The sequence below is a fragment of the Bison bison genome, unplaced genomic scaffold, assembly GCF_000754665.1.
Source record: "Bison bison bison isolate TAMUID 2011002044 unplaced genomic scaffold, Bison_UMD1.0 scf7180017864218, whole genome shotgun sequence".
NCBI lineage: Eukaryota > Metazoa > Chordata > Mammalia > Artiodactyla > Bovidae > Bison > Bison bison.
The window spans coordinates 4,920,217-4,934,025 of NW_011494790.1; the positions used below are offsets into that span (position 1 = coordinate 4,920,217).

General features: G+C 34.6%; 1 protein-coding gene across 8 annotated transcripts in view; it reads left to right on the top strand.

The window, feature by feature from the left end:
- Positions 1 to 13,809, top strand: part of SREK1 (splicing regulatory glutamine/lysine-rich protein 1) — a 48,690-nt gene that overhangs the window by 6,612 nt on the left and 28,269 nt on the right. For 4 of the 8 annotated variants that reach the window (XR_825727.1, XM_010845543.1, XM_010845544.1 and 1 more), the window contains exons 2-3: positions 4,155 to 4,288; positions 9,915 to 10,030. Coding sequence is in view for 7 of the 8 variants with exons in the window: in XM_010845543.1 (XP_010843845.1) it covers positions 4,155 to 4,288; positions 9,915 to 10,030 (250 nt within the window). In the remaining variant the exon portion in view is untranslated. The other 4 variants (XM_010845548.1, XM_010845547.1, XM_010845549.1 and 1 more) reach the window with 4 other exon arrangements.

Genomic DNA, 13,809 nt, shown 5'->3' on the forward strand with positions numbered 1-13,809 from the left:
AAGGACAGAAGGTGTTACTAATCTAGCTCAGGAAGAGACATTGTTAAAAAGATGATTTCCCTAAGTAGTACAATATAGACTAGGCCTCCTGGAAACTGGGACTGGGAGCCAGGAAGGTATCAGCACCCAAGGCCACCATCTGCTTATTCCTGTCAGGATTTATTGTCAGCTTGGTTGTTTCTCTGTATCTGCTCAGTTTCTCTGCAGACCTGTACTCACTCATCTGGCATCTGGCCCAAACCCTCACTCTACATGACTTTTCAGCCCAAGAGAGAGAATGTGATTGTTCAAGTTCATTTGGTCAGGCCTCCCGAATTATAGGTTTTGGGTTAGCTGGTGAAATGGGCCCTTGTGCCGTGTCACTAATCAGTTGTGTCTTAAAGCTTGCTAGGTCTGTTCGGGGTTTCACATAAGGGAACTGCTGAAAATATATAGGATGTCTTGGTAGCACATGTAAGAGGGTACTTAGTTACTTTGATTTTTTAAAATGACTTTCCAGAAGACTTTGAAACTTGAGCCTTGAAGAAAAGTGGAAGGGGAGTAAGAGCATATCATAGCCAAGTGAGACAGCAGGCTCAAAGGCGGCTCTGTTGGCGCAGAATGCGTCCTGGGGACGGCAAGTGTTTTTATGCCTGGATTTTTAAAATGATGAGGCAAGAAAAGAAGGATGGCTCTGAGGAAATTGAAGCATGACATGAAGAAATTTAGGGTTTAGAAAGATTATTTTAATAGCTTTTGTGGAAGATTGTTAAATAAAGAGTTGTGATTGGAGGCAGTGTGATTGGTTAGTAATCCCAGTGAGAAATGATAAGGATTTGAATGAAGGCATTGATAATGAGAATATTGAAAGAATTTGTTGTTTTGTCCCTCAGATGTGTCTGACTCTTTGCAACCCCATGGGCTGCAGCACGACAGGCTTCCCTGTCCTTGACTGTCTCCCAGAGTTTGCTCAGATTCATGTCTGTTGAGTCTGTGATTCCACCCAACCATCTCATCCTCTGTCGCCCCCCTTTGCCTCCTGCCCTTTATCTTTCCCAGTGTCAGGGTCTTTTCCAGTGAGTCGGCTCTTCACATTGGGTGGCCAAAGGATTGGAACTTCAGCATCAGTCCTTCCAAAGAATATTCAGAGTTAATTTCTTTTAGGATTAACTGGTTTGATCTCCTTGCTGTCCAGAGGACTCTCAAGTGTCTTCTCCAGCACCACAGTTCGAAAGCATCAATTCTTCGGCGCTCAGCCTGCCTTGTGTTCCAACTCTCACATCCGTACACAACTGCTGGAAAAAAACCATAGTTTTGACTAGACGAATGTTTGTCGGCAAAGTGATGTCTCTACTTTTTGATATGCTGTCTAGGTTTGTCATAGCTTTTTTTCCAGGAAGCAAGTGTCTTAATTTCATGGCTGCAGTCACTGTCCACAGTGATTTTGGAGTCCAAGAAAATAGTCTGTCACTGTTTCCATTGTGTCCCCATGTATCTGCCAGAAAGTGATGGGACTGGAAGCCATGATCGTAGTTTTTGGAGTGTTGAGTTTTAAGAATTAATGTGACAAATATTTGGGAGGCCATTTTCATAGGATATGAAGACCAATTGGATGAAAAAGAAGGACGAAGGATCAAGGATGGAAACCCATAAATCTCAGTAGTTTAATAAAAACAAGATCATTTCTTATACTAAATTGATGGGGTTGGTGATGAAGCTGATGTATCAGCCACCCATCTCTTTGATGTTGCTGGTCACTGTGGCAGAGGGACAGAACGGAGCAGTGACCCTTAAAGCTCCTGAATAGGAATACATTTCAGTTCTGCTCATATTTAATTGACCAAATTGCACAGCCATACCTAACTTCAAGGAAAAAAAGAAATAGAATTTTATTATGTAGCCAGAAGGAAATTTGGAAATATTTGGTGAACAGTACTAATGATGGTCACATTAGTAACTCCCAGATTTCTGACTTAGGTGATGTGGTAGTATCCTTAACTGAGATATGAATTAGGACAAAGTGCTGGATTGGTATAGAGGAAGGTGATGAATTTAAGAATAAGTTCAGTGGTGGGCCCTGTGACCATCACCATGCAGTATTCCAGCAGGCACTTAGATATAGGAGTTTAGAGCTCTTAGAAAGGCCTGAATTAGTGATCTTGTAATACCCAGGTGAGTGAAGTCTGGACGCAAGATGTATTTGTTGTTGCGGTTTAGTCGCTAAGTCACGTCTGACTCTTCTGTGACCTCATGGACTGTAGCCCAGCATGTTCCTCTGCCCATGGGATTTCACAGGCAAAAATACTGGAGTAGGTTGTCATTTCCTTCTCCAGGTATCTTCCCAACCCAGGGATGCAACCCACATCTCCTGCTTTGGCAGGCAGGGTTTTTTCACTGCACCACCAGGGAAGCCCACAGATTGTTTATCATCTCATGACAAATACATACAGTGCTTCACTTATGTGTTGAGTAGGGGGAGGTTGAAAGGATTGGCTTGAAGCTTGAATTGGATGGCTTTAGGCAGGAAAGACGGAGAAGGCAATGGCACCCCACTCCAGTACTCTTGCCTGGCAAATCCCATGGATGGAGGAGCCTGGTAGGCTGCACTCCATGGGGTCGCTAAGAGTTGGAGACAACTGAGCGACTTCACTTTCACTTTTCACTTTCGTGCATTGGAGAAGGAAATGGCAACCCACTCCAGTGTTCTTGCCTGGAGAATCCCAGGGACGGGGGAGCCTGGTGGGCTGCCGTCTCTGCGGTTGCACAGAGTCAGACACGACTGAAGCGACTTAAGCATTAGCAGCAGCAGCAGGCAGGAAAGAACTTAATTCAGTTGAGTGAAAAAGAGGTAGAGTTTTATTTTTATTTTAGCTTCTTTAATTAGCCTGATTAAGTTATGTTAATAATAATATATCAACATATAGTTTCAAGTTCTAAATGCAGATATATTTTATCTTAGTGTTTGGTTAATATCATAACTACATTTAGCCATTATCAAAGTGGATTTTTTGCTATGTTTAAGTTTTTAATTTTAAGAAGCAATGGATAGTTATGAAATTACAAATAGTACATTAAAGTGGCTTTAAAGTTCTTGATTAACTGAATGATTAAGGTTACATGAGATTTGGAATTGGATAATTAGACTTTAAATCTCATCTTTGCCTTTTACTAGGTCTAGATTGTGGTCACCTTCCTTGACCTGTTTTGTCAACTAAAGTAAATTACGATTATTGCCTAAGTCATATTTGGTATTTTTCAAATGATCTTTTTTAGTGTGACAGATTGAATGTTTTCAAGGATTGTACATTTATATATACATGTATATATAGGTTGTGCCTTTTTTCACTTGCTGAAGACAATTACAGATTTTAGTTGAACACAGTTATGGGTAGGTTGAGAAAATGATTCTTTATGAGGATATAGTGTATTTTGAACTCTAACATGATGGATTCATATTATGGAAAAATTGCTTTCATCTGTGCTGTGTCTGGCTTCTTTTTAATGTAGTCTTGCCCAGATTAAATCTAGTAGGACTTGTAAGAATCTATTCTCTTTTATCCAATAAAATATATAAATTTTGTTTGTAAAACTGTTTGTCTGGGAAACCACAATGCTGCCTAATCTGAAGTTGTCTGGTATATGCAGAATAACTTAATTTTAATTCCAGGTTTTCTGATTGTTTTTAGATGTTTGTGAAGTTTTTAGTGATTTTAAATGTCAGGAATCATGTTAGGGAGGATTGAAAGTAGTTACAAAATTTGAAGTCTTGAGAGTTGGGGCTTTTTTTATGAAAGAGATTTTGCTGATTGATGCACCAGTTAAACATCCTTGGGTTAAGTCAGCTATTTTCACATTTCACTAAAGTTAAGAATGTGTTGAGTTTCAGATTTTTAACAAACAGGGCTGTAGGCCTGTCTAGATTTCTCTTTAGTCTTTGCAGCAAATCACCATCAAAAGACTTAAGTTCTGGTATTTCATGTCTTAGCAACAAAAATTCCTGTGTTGATTATGTAAAGATCTAAAAGACTACGTTCTGGAATTTCATGCCTTAGCAGCAGAAATTCCTGTCTGGATTGTGTAAGATCATGTAAAGATCTAAAAAAGAAATGGTAAATGAAAATGAAAAAGCCAGCCTAATGTTTATTAGTCCAATTGTTTTTCTTTTTATCTTGCAGCAACGCACCTCTTGCTTTTTCTTCCAAAGTATGTTATGTTAAGTTTCGTGATCCATCAAGTGTTGGTGTGGCCCAGCATCTAACTAACACGGTTTTTATTGACAGAGCTCTGATAGTTGTTCCTTGTGCAGAAGGTTGGTATCGCATATGATTCTGTAAGTTACTTTAATCTCTGTCCTGTCCATTACTGCCACTGGCTTTCCTAGAAATTGGCAAGTGGATATGGCATGTGTGTGTAAGAATGAAATTGGGAGATGGAAAGGATTTTACCTAATAATAAAATATATTAAAATGGTTACTTTATTATGTATATTTGAGATATTATAGCTAGACATTAAAATTTTTTAAATTGCTTGCCTTCTTTGGTTTACTTTGCTTTGTTGTATTTAATTTGCAAGTTTAAAGCAAGCTTTCTGAAATTAAATTGGTAGAGGAGATTATTTAAAATGTGTAAATAAGTGATCCTTTGCCTTTGTGTATACAATATTAATGAAATTTTATAAATAAAACAGTGTACACATTTTGCTAAGTGGGGGTTAGGTGGTAATTATGTTAAAGAAAAATATTCATATTTTAAGGTTTACAGTATCTTCTTAAGGTAATTTACCTTTTTAATGAAACCATTATTTCTTATTCACTGTAATTGTTTGCTGTGCAACTGAAATTTATTTTACTGACCTCTTTTGCTGGTGGGTTGGGGGAGTGGAGGTAGGGTTGGGGGTGGTGATGGCAATTAAAGAAAAACAATGGAAAACAATTTTCCAAAGCATCCATCAAGGAAATAGTTGTTTGAAGGGGTAACAAGGCCAAAGGCCTTACAGTAATTCATTAATTTATGACAACCTGCTTTAAGAGCTAATTATTATTAATGCTTATTTTTTTTAGTAACTTAGTTTACAGAGCCACTAACATATAATAGGTTGTGCTGAATTTGAAAGTTCTAGTGTGTAATTAACTTTTATTCAGAGCACTGATTGTAGCATATGTACATGGATTTTATAATTGGTTATTACAATTTAAATGTCTTTAAAATATATTTTCACTGGTGGCTTGTGGTAACTGTTTTACAACATAAAATTTTTACCTGAAACAGTCTAATGAGTTTTCATATGTAATGTTTTAAAACCATTTTTAGAAACCAGGCTACCATTAAAGTAGTGTATAGTAAACAGTTTGCTGCCCTTTCAGGTGTTTTTGCATATTCCAGAATGCCTGTTCTGGGATGTCAAAAACAGTACAGTCAGATACAGTGATGTTATTTTTGAAGTCCCAGAACAGGACCTTCTGGAGTTTTTCAGATAAATTTCAAAGTGTTTTTCCCATGCCTGGGTATTAGAGTGGGGTAGGGAGAATAAAAATGAACTGAAGTTAATTATTTGCTTAAATCTATTCTTATCTACTAATCTGTAAGCGTACAACGATCCTACAATTGGAGAACAAGGTGAGAAAAGAGCTGGTAATGGTTTAGTTTGCACACCAAGTTCATACCAATTTCATACCAAGTAACTGCATGGGAAAAAAATAAGTAGAAGGTTTATTAATAGGAATATTAATTGTATCAAAAATTATGCCACCAGCAGCACAGATCTTGTGTGATTTTTAGCTTATTATTGAACTGGAAGGAAGAATTTTGTTAGTGTGGCTCTGCTGGAACCTTGCTGTATTCCCATAGGATTTTTCAAATATTTGAAAAGTGACCATTGTTTGTTATAAATGTTCACGATTATGGGCATATAGAGGTTCCTTTTTTTATCTGTTTTACTTGATAGAATTAACTGCATATTTATTGTAATGACTTGAATATTTTTAGTATTAACATTTTGAGACAAAATTTCGCTATTTTTGAACATGAAAATTCATATTTTTATTCCAGTTTAGTTGTATTTTAGAACACGAACCTATAAAATAATTGATACTGGAAAAACATTCAGATACACATTTTTCATTGAACTAGTACAACAGAGATGAATTCATAGAACCTGAAGAATGTCACAGTGAGCTACTGAAAGATCTGATTATGCACTGCAAGCAAAGTAATAATGTATTGTATTAAAGATAGGGAAGTAAATTAGAAGTAAATCAAAGGAAAGAGTTCCAGTGGAGTAAGTTCTGTAAGAGCAGCTGTACTGCTGCTCTGTAAGCAGTCTTCTATTTACTTCACTGATTGTATTCTTTCCTTGATGGTATAGAAACAGCATTATGAAAGAAGTGAAAGAACCATAGCAAAAAGTTGTAAGACTTTTTTTTCAGTTTCTTTCAATTTGCTGTTTTTTTGTTTGTTTTTAATTCAGACTGTAGTATTGTGAGAAGATCCTAAGCTGTTTAAGGTTGGATGTGTAATAGTTTCACACATATTAAGCGTTAGCTATTGTTAATAAAACATGCCACTTCAAAATAAAATGTTTTACTTTCATTATACTTGTCCAGGTATGACCTCTTTTTGTTGTTGCGTGCATCTCAGATTTCTTTTTATAAATGTTAACACTTAGAAAAAGATAAGGTCAAAGATAGGGTGTCAACCTAATCATCAGTCATAAGTTTATGTCCACATTTTCTGGTAGATGGATTTTGACTATTAATTTGGTTTTGTATGTTTTCTCTATGTGATATTTGTGCATTATTAGATGACTAGACTGGCCAAGGCAGACCTGTTACACTTGCCTGAGTTAGGCATTGTTTGCCATGCCACTAAACCTGCCGTCAAGTGAAACCTTCATTGGGGAAATGAGATCGGAGTCTGAACCGCAGAAGATGGACGCCCTGTCTCTGTTTTTTATTGTTTTACTTTAATTTCATTTCTTTTTCTTTATTTTGTCCCTTTTTTTTTGTTTTGTTTTGTTTTGTTTTGTTAAATCTCTTTCACTTTAACTTGTGAGCTGGTTTTCCAGTTCTTTGTAAATGGTATTCCATTAAGAGTTCATAACATTGCATTGCAAATTATATTGGGAGATGATTAGTAGAATTCATCCTCAACATAAAATAAGTTTTCACAGTAAATTAGTATACAGTTTCATGAAGCTCAGTGCTAGTTTCAATTGGTGTTTATAAACTGATCGGGTACATTTTGTTCCCGAAACACTAAAACAGTGGTGAGATTCTTATTTAGGAGCATGTTTTTGATCTCAGTGTAACATTTTTGCAGTTTTCTGCCAAGTCTGCAACTCCCATAAAGACCAACTAATAACTTTGAATTTTCGTCCTTCTCCCTTAGAATTTTAGGCATACACAATCATCAAGGAAAATAAGTAAATTTCTTATAACATTCTGAGGGTAGAGAACAAGAAGAGACTTTTCACTTTTATGATAGTTATTTATTGTAGAAAATAGCATTGATTTAAAAACAAAACACTTTTAGTTGCCTATGTGGGGAATGAATACTTGAGAAACTGTTGAATATTTACTTGCGTGTGTATTTCTTTGCTTGAATCTTTGGTTGAAAAATGTTCAGAGATAACTTGTTTCTAAGTAGATTCTGAGATTAGGATGCATGAGAGACACTCACTGTTTTCCTCTCAGTTGTCTTTGATGAGTACAGTTTGGGAAAAATGCTAAGTACTTAATTTGCTTTATGCTTTTATACATTCTGATAATATTTGGAGGATAAATTTGGTAGAATTTTATCTTGGAAATTAAGCAATGGGATTTTTAGATTAATTGTAATAAGAATAATAAATATTGTGCTTTTAGTTAGACTTAATACTTAAAATAGTTCATTATGTTGTGAGAGGCAGTGAAAGTCAGATATCCTACTGACAACTTTTTAAGCCAAAAGCGAATGACTTTAAGTAATCAACTTTTGGCCTAGGTTAAATACCCTTTTTGTTGGTATAGTCTTCCTGCACTGTTTTGTGTGTATAGTTTTGCTTATTTAATCAACAGGTAATCTTAAATTGAGACATTACTAAATTGGAATTTTTTTAGGTACATGAATTAGGGTAGTAGAGCATAGGATTTGTACCTTAGGACCTCAGTTGATTTATCAAGATGTGTTCAGGTTTTACAAATATTTAAAAAAGAAAGAATAATTTTCACAAGATAAAACAGGTTTGATACCAATGTAAATAGTATAGTATATATGTGAATATACAGATACATGTCTTAATGCTAGTAACTAATAAATACAAAATAAATTATTATTTGATGTCTTCAAGTAAGATCCTCCCACCTTTTAATCTTTATGCATGTTAAAATCTGTGCTTATGCAGTATTTACTGAAATAATAAAATGCCTTTGTTTTTGAAATTAGTAAATTAAGGTTATATAGACTTAGAATAAATAGACATTTGTTAAAGCTAAGAAAGTGTAATTTTTCTATTCCTGTGAATAAGGTATAACCACTATTTAAAGCAAATTTTAAAATTCACCTTGAATTCCATCCACATTTAGAAGTGCATTCAATAAGTTTTTTTAGAGATTTATCCCTGCACATCTGGTTGTATTAAGTAGAATTTTACCACTGAAACCCAGCATTGTGCTTTCTTGAAAATTTACTCCATATGCTAGTTGCAATTTGATGTGACTTTGTACAGTGTTTTAAATTACTTTGAAGAATTCATAATAGAAATGTTTGGTCAAATAACACATAATTATATATGAGTAGTTCTTCTGAAATTGCTATATATAGTCAATTTTTCTTAGAAGTTTTCTTTTTCAAAGAGTTAAGAGAAACCAGAAAAAAATGTGTGGAAGTCATAGTCTTTATCAAAACTGATTGATTAGAATTCAGTAATTAAATGTGGCAAATTGATGGACTTAATTCAGAGTAAATTTTCATTTTTTTACTTGTAGGGATTTCTTCTTAGTGTCTAGGATTATTTTAATGTTACTGTTATTATTATTAGGCACTTAAGCTGCTTAAGGAAGACATTTAGGCATTAACCACCCCTCTTCAGATAAGTATACATAAATTGGTTGTAAAAGTCAGTAATTTAAGAAGTTTCCTGAGACTCAGGAAAGTTTTTTTAGTTATTTTCAAAAATGATAGTTTCCCAAGACATATATATTCTTTGGAACTGGATTCTTTTGGTCATCTCTGACATTGTTGGTGAGATGCCTTGTTAACTGAATGGGTGTAGGCTTCCTTTTCAATTGAAGCTGGTTACATGCAGTAGCTTTTGTTTTTTTCTGTCTACTTGAAATTAAATGGAATCTATTGGAAGATTATCAAAATTGTTTGCATCCCAAGTAGGTAGTTTAAATTAACAGGATAGGGACACTCGGGAATAAATTTCAATTCGCACATATTTGTTTTTTTCTTTTTCTTTTTTTTGACTAATTTGGTTATTTGCCATTTCTGGGGATTAAACTTTAAAAAATGTTCTTCTTTTCTGTATCTGATGTTCTGTGTGCTATTAGTGATGCAGCCAACACGAACGGTTGTCATGTGTAACACAACTTTCGATCACCGCGAAAACACCGTCCTGGAAAAGCGTCCATGCTTGATATCGTTTGGTTCATGAACATTAAGTTTCCAGTACAGGTGACCCATAGCTCAAAGTGTTAAATAATTGTCTACATTATTCAGTTTTTAAAATAATATTCCATTAATGAGATTGTTAGTCTTTGAAATTTTGCTCACTTTTATTTTTCCTAGTAGAGCAGGGTAAAAGGAAAGACTTAAGTTCTTATTTATTTCTTTATATGGATCTGATAGATTCATTTATTATTATTATTTTTTAAGTGCAAGGGTAATTGTAAAATCATAGTGTAAAGTTGTGTGGTGTTTCTGCTTTCTGTAATGTTTGGAACTTGCCTCTGCAGGTAAAATCCCAGAGGAAGCTAAAGCCCTCTCTTTATTGGCTCCTGCTCCAACCATGACAAGTCTGATGCCCGGTGCAGGCTTGCTTCCCATACCGACTCCAAATCCCTTAACTACAGTGAGTATGAGATGAGACACCCTCTTCTAAAAGGGGTAAACATTTAACTGTGTAATCGGCTAAGTAAAGAGCTTAGAAAATTCTTTTTTTTTTTGTAAAGAGCTTAGAAAACTATTTCTATTTTATTTTTATTAATTTATTTTTTGGTTGCGTCACCCAGCATGTGGCGTCTTAGTTCCCCAACCAGGGGCTGAACCTGCACTCCCTGCATTGGGAGCGCAGAGTCTTAGCCACTGGACCACCAGGCAAGTCACTGTTTCTTTTTTATTTTTATTTATTTATGTATTTATTTATTTTTTAATTTTTTAAAATTTCTTTTTTAAATACAGTTTTTTTAATGGAGAGGATTTGATTGAAATGTCTGCCTAATTTTTTCCTTGTCACTGACCTGAAATGCCTTTTGGAATTGCTTATGAAGTAATTGGGGATTCATTTAAATTTGAGAACTGAAGTTTATTCTTCATTAGTAAATCAGTTACTGAAACCCAGCATTGTAGATAGCATGAGGAATTGGAGAGTCTAGGTACCTGTATTTCCCAGTTCAGGAGGACTAAATTCATTTGAAAAATATGAAATAATTTACTACCTTGGTAATGGAAAAAAAACATCTCAGAGAAGCTTTTGTCTGATACTGAGAAAATGTAACATGGTAAAAATAGTTTCTCATTAACTAAGTGTAATTTAATGCTTCCTCTGTGATTTCCAAGTGGTGTTAAAAAAAAGACGTGCTGTTACTGAGTTCTTCGTATATATAAAAGATTCTGGCCATTTTAAAAGAAAAGTCATTTTTCTGCAAAAATAAACCCAAGACAAAATGCAAAACTCACTTTAATTGAAAGTTGTGTTTAGCTTTGTGGTACTGGGTTATTAAGGAGTGAATCAGTAAACTTTATGATTATAGTTACTTAATTTATCCAAGTTTTAGAAGTGATTTTTGAAACTTGGAAGTGCAAGATTTTAGGATTTTTACATGCCATTGTTCTACTGGAGACCTGTGTTATGATCCATGGAGGGAAAGTGCCTTTTACTTTAACATCTGATCATTTGAATTGGACTTTTTAGAAATTTGAGTTTGGGTATGTTTTGGCATTTTTAAGATTAATTCCTGAATTACTGTCTTTTTTTCCCCCCTCCTCAGAAAATACTGTCTTGCTATTTTGAATATTTTTAGGTTTATTTATCAACAGTATAACGTCTTTATTATTTAATTTGTTGCTTTGATGAGAAATGATTCCTTTTAATTCAGCTGTAGATATCTATTATTATATAACTTCATGAAGTTATAAAACACGGGAAAGGTGGCCCATTGTGATTTGGCTCCTGGCTACTTCTCTGACCTTTTTTCCCTACTTGTTTCCCCTCTACTTCAGTCATATTGACCTTGTTTTTTGGATATACCAAATATATTTCTGCCTTGGAATATTTATTTATTCTCTGCCTAGAACATTTCTTTTCTAGACATTAAAAAGATTCACTCTTTGATAAGAGTGAATGAAACCTTTCATAAGGTTTCTACTTAATAGGGAGATTAAGATTAAGTTTATGTAATCTTCAGGGAGGTTGAGGTTTTATATTGGGTTTTATATTCAGAAGGCAGAAGTTTTATATTGGGAGTCCAGATCATCTTTATCCTCTCAAAGACTGAAAGGGCACTCTTTTAAGTATTGGGTTGACCAAATAGTTTGTGTGGGTTGTTTTTTTTTTTGTGCTGGATTGTGCAATGAAATTAGAGAGGCAAGACTCTAATCATGAAGACAGAGTTGTTCAACGCTGGGACTTTCTTTGTCAATGCACTGCTGGTTAAAATAATAATAACAATAATAATAATGAGTCCTCCCTTCAAAGATAAACAGATAACATTTTTATATGAGTTTCTATGAATACGTTGAGTTTTGTTGTGCACAGAAAATTGTTCAATTCTCATCCATCTACTCCTGTTAAACTGCTTAATGATACAATCTCCCTGGAAGACCCTCATTCCCATAAGGGTCAGCTTACGTGACTGTTAAAATGCTATAACGATAGTGATATTTACAGAGAGCTCTATGGTCTATGAAGTGCTTTCACACATACAATTTTATTTTATTTTTTTTTTCCAATGTTTGACATTTCATAGAAAGAGGAATCATAATTTCTATATACTGCTATTTCATTGAAATGCTTTTTTTTTCAAGTAAGCTGTTTTTTTTTTTTTTTTTTTTCCACGTGCGCTTGAGAAAAAGGTGAAATTCATTGTTTTGGGATGAAATGTCCTCTAGCTATCAATTAGGTCTAACTGGTCTATTGTATCGTTTAAAGTTTGTGTTTCCTTGTTAATTTTCTGTTTAGTTGATCTATCCATAGGTGTGAGTGGGGTATTAAAGTCTCCCACTTTTATTATGTTATTGTTAATTTCTCCTTTCATACTTGTTAGCATTTGTCTTACATACTGTGGTGCTCCCATGTTGGGTGCATATATATTTATAATTGTTATATCTTCTTCATGGATTGATCCTTTGATCATTATGTAGTGACCATCTTTGTCTCTTTTCACAGCCTTTGTTTTAAAGTCTAATTTATCTGATACGAGTATTGTGACTCCTGCTTTCTTTTGGTCCCTATTTGCATGGAAAATCTTTTTCCAGCCCTTCACTTTCAATCTGTATGTGTCCCCTGTTTTGAGGTGGGTCTGTTGTAGACAACATATGTAGGGGTCTTGTTTTTGTATCCATTCAGCCAGTCTTTGTCTTTTGGTTGGGGCATTCAACCCATTTACGTTTAAGGTAATTACTGATAAGTATGATCCCGTTGCCATTTACTTTATTGTTTTGGGTTCGAGTTTATACACCATTTTTGTGTTTCCTGTCTAGAGAATATCCTTTAGTATTTGTTGGAGAGCTGGTTTGGTGGTGCAGAATTCTCTCAGCTTTTGCTTGTCTGAAAAGCTTTTGATTTCTCCTTCATACTTGAATGAGATCCTTGCTGGGTACAATAATCTGGGCTGTAGGTTATTTTCTTTCATCATTTTAAGTATGTCTTGCCATTCCCTCCTGGCTTGAAGAGTTTCTATTGGAAGATCAGCTGTAATCCTTATGGGAATTCCCTTGTGTGTTATTTGTTGTTTTTCCCTTGCTGCTTTTAATATTTGTTCTTTGTGTTTGATCTTTGTTAATTTGATTAATATGTGTCTTGGGGTGTTTCTCCTTGGGTTTATCCTGTTTGGGACTCTCTGGGTTTCTTGGACTTGGGTGATTGTTTCCTTCCCCATTTTAGGGAAGTTTTCAACTATTATCTCCTCAAGTATTTTCTCATGGTCTTTCTTTTTGTCTTCTTCTTCTGGAACCCCTATGATTCAAATGTTGTAGCGTTTAATATTGTCCTGGAGGTCTCTAAGATTGTCCTCATTTCTTTTAATTCGTTTTTCTTTTATCCTCTCTGATTCATTTATTTCTACCATTCTATCTTCTAATTCACTAATCCTATCTTCTGCCTCTGTTATTCTACTATTTGTTGCCTCCAGAGTGTTTTTAATTTCATTTATTGCATTATTCATTATATATTGACTCTTTTTTATTTCTTCTAGGTCCTTGTTAAACCTTTCTTGCATCTTCTCAATCCTTGTCTCCAGGCTATTTATCTGTGATTCCATTTTAATTTCAAGATTTTGGATCAATTTCACTATCATTATTTGGAATTCTTTATCAGGTAGATTCCCTATCTCTTCCTCTTTTGTTTGGTTTGGTGGGCATTTATCCTGTTCCTTTATCTGCTGGGTATTCCTCTGTCTCTTCATCTTGTTT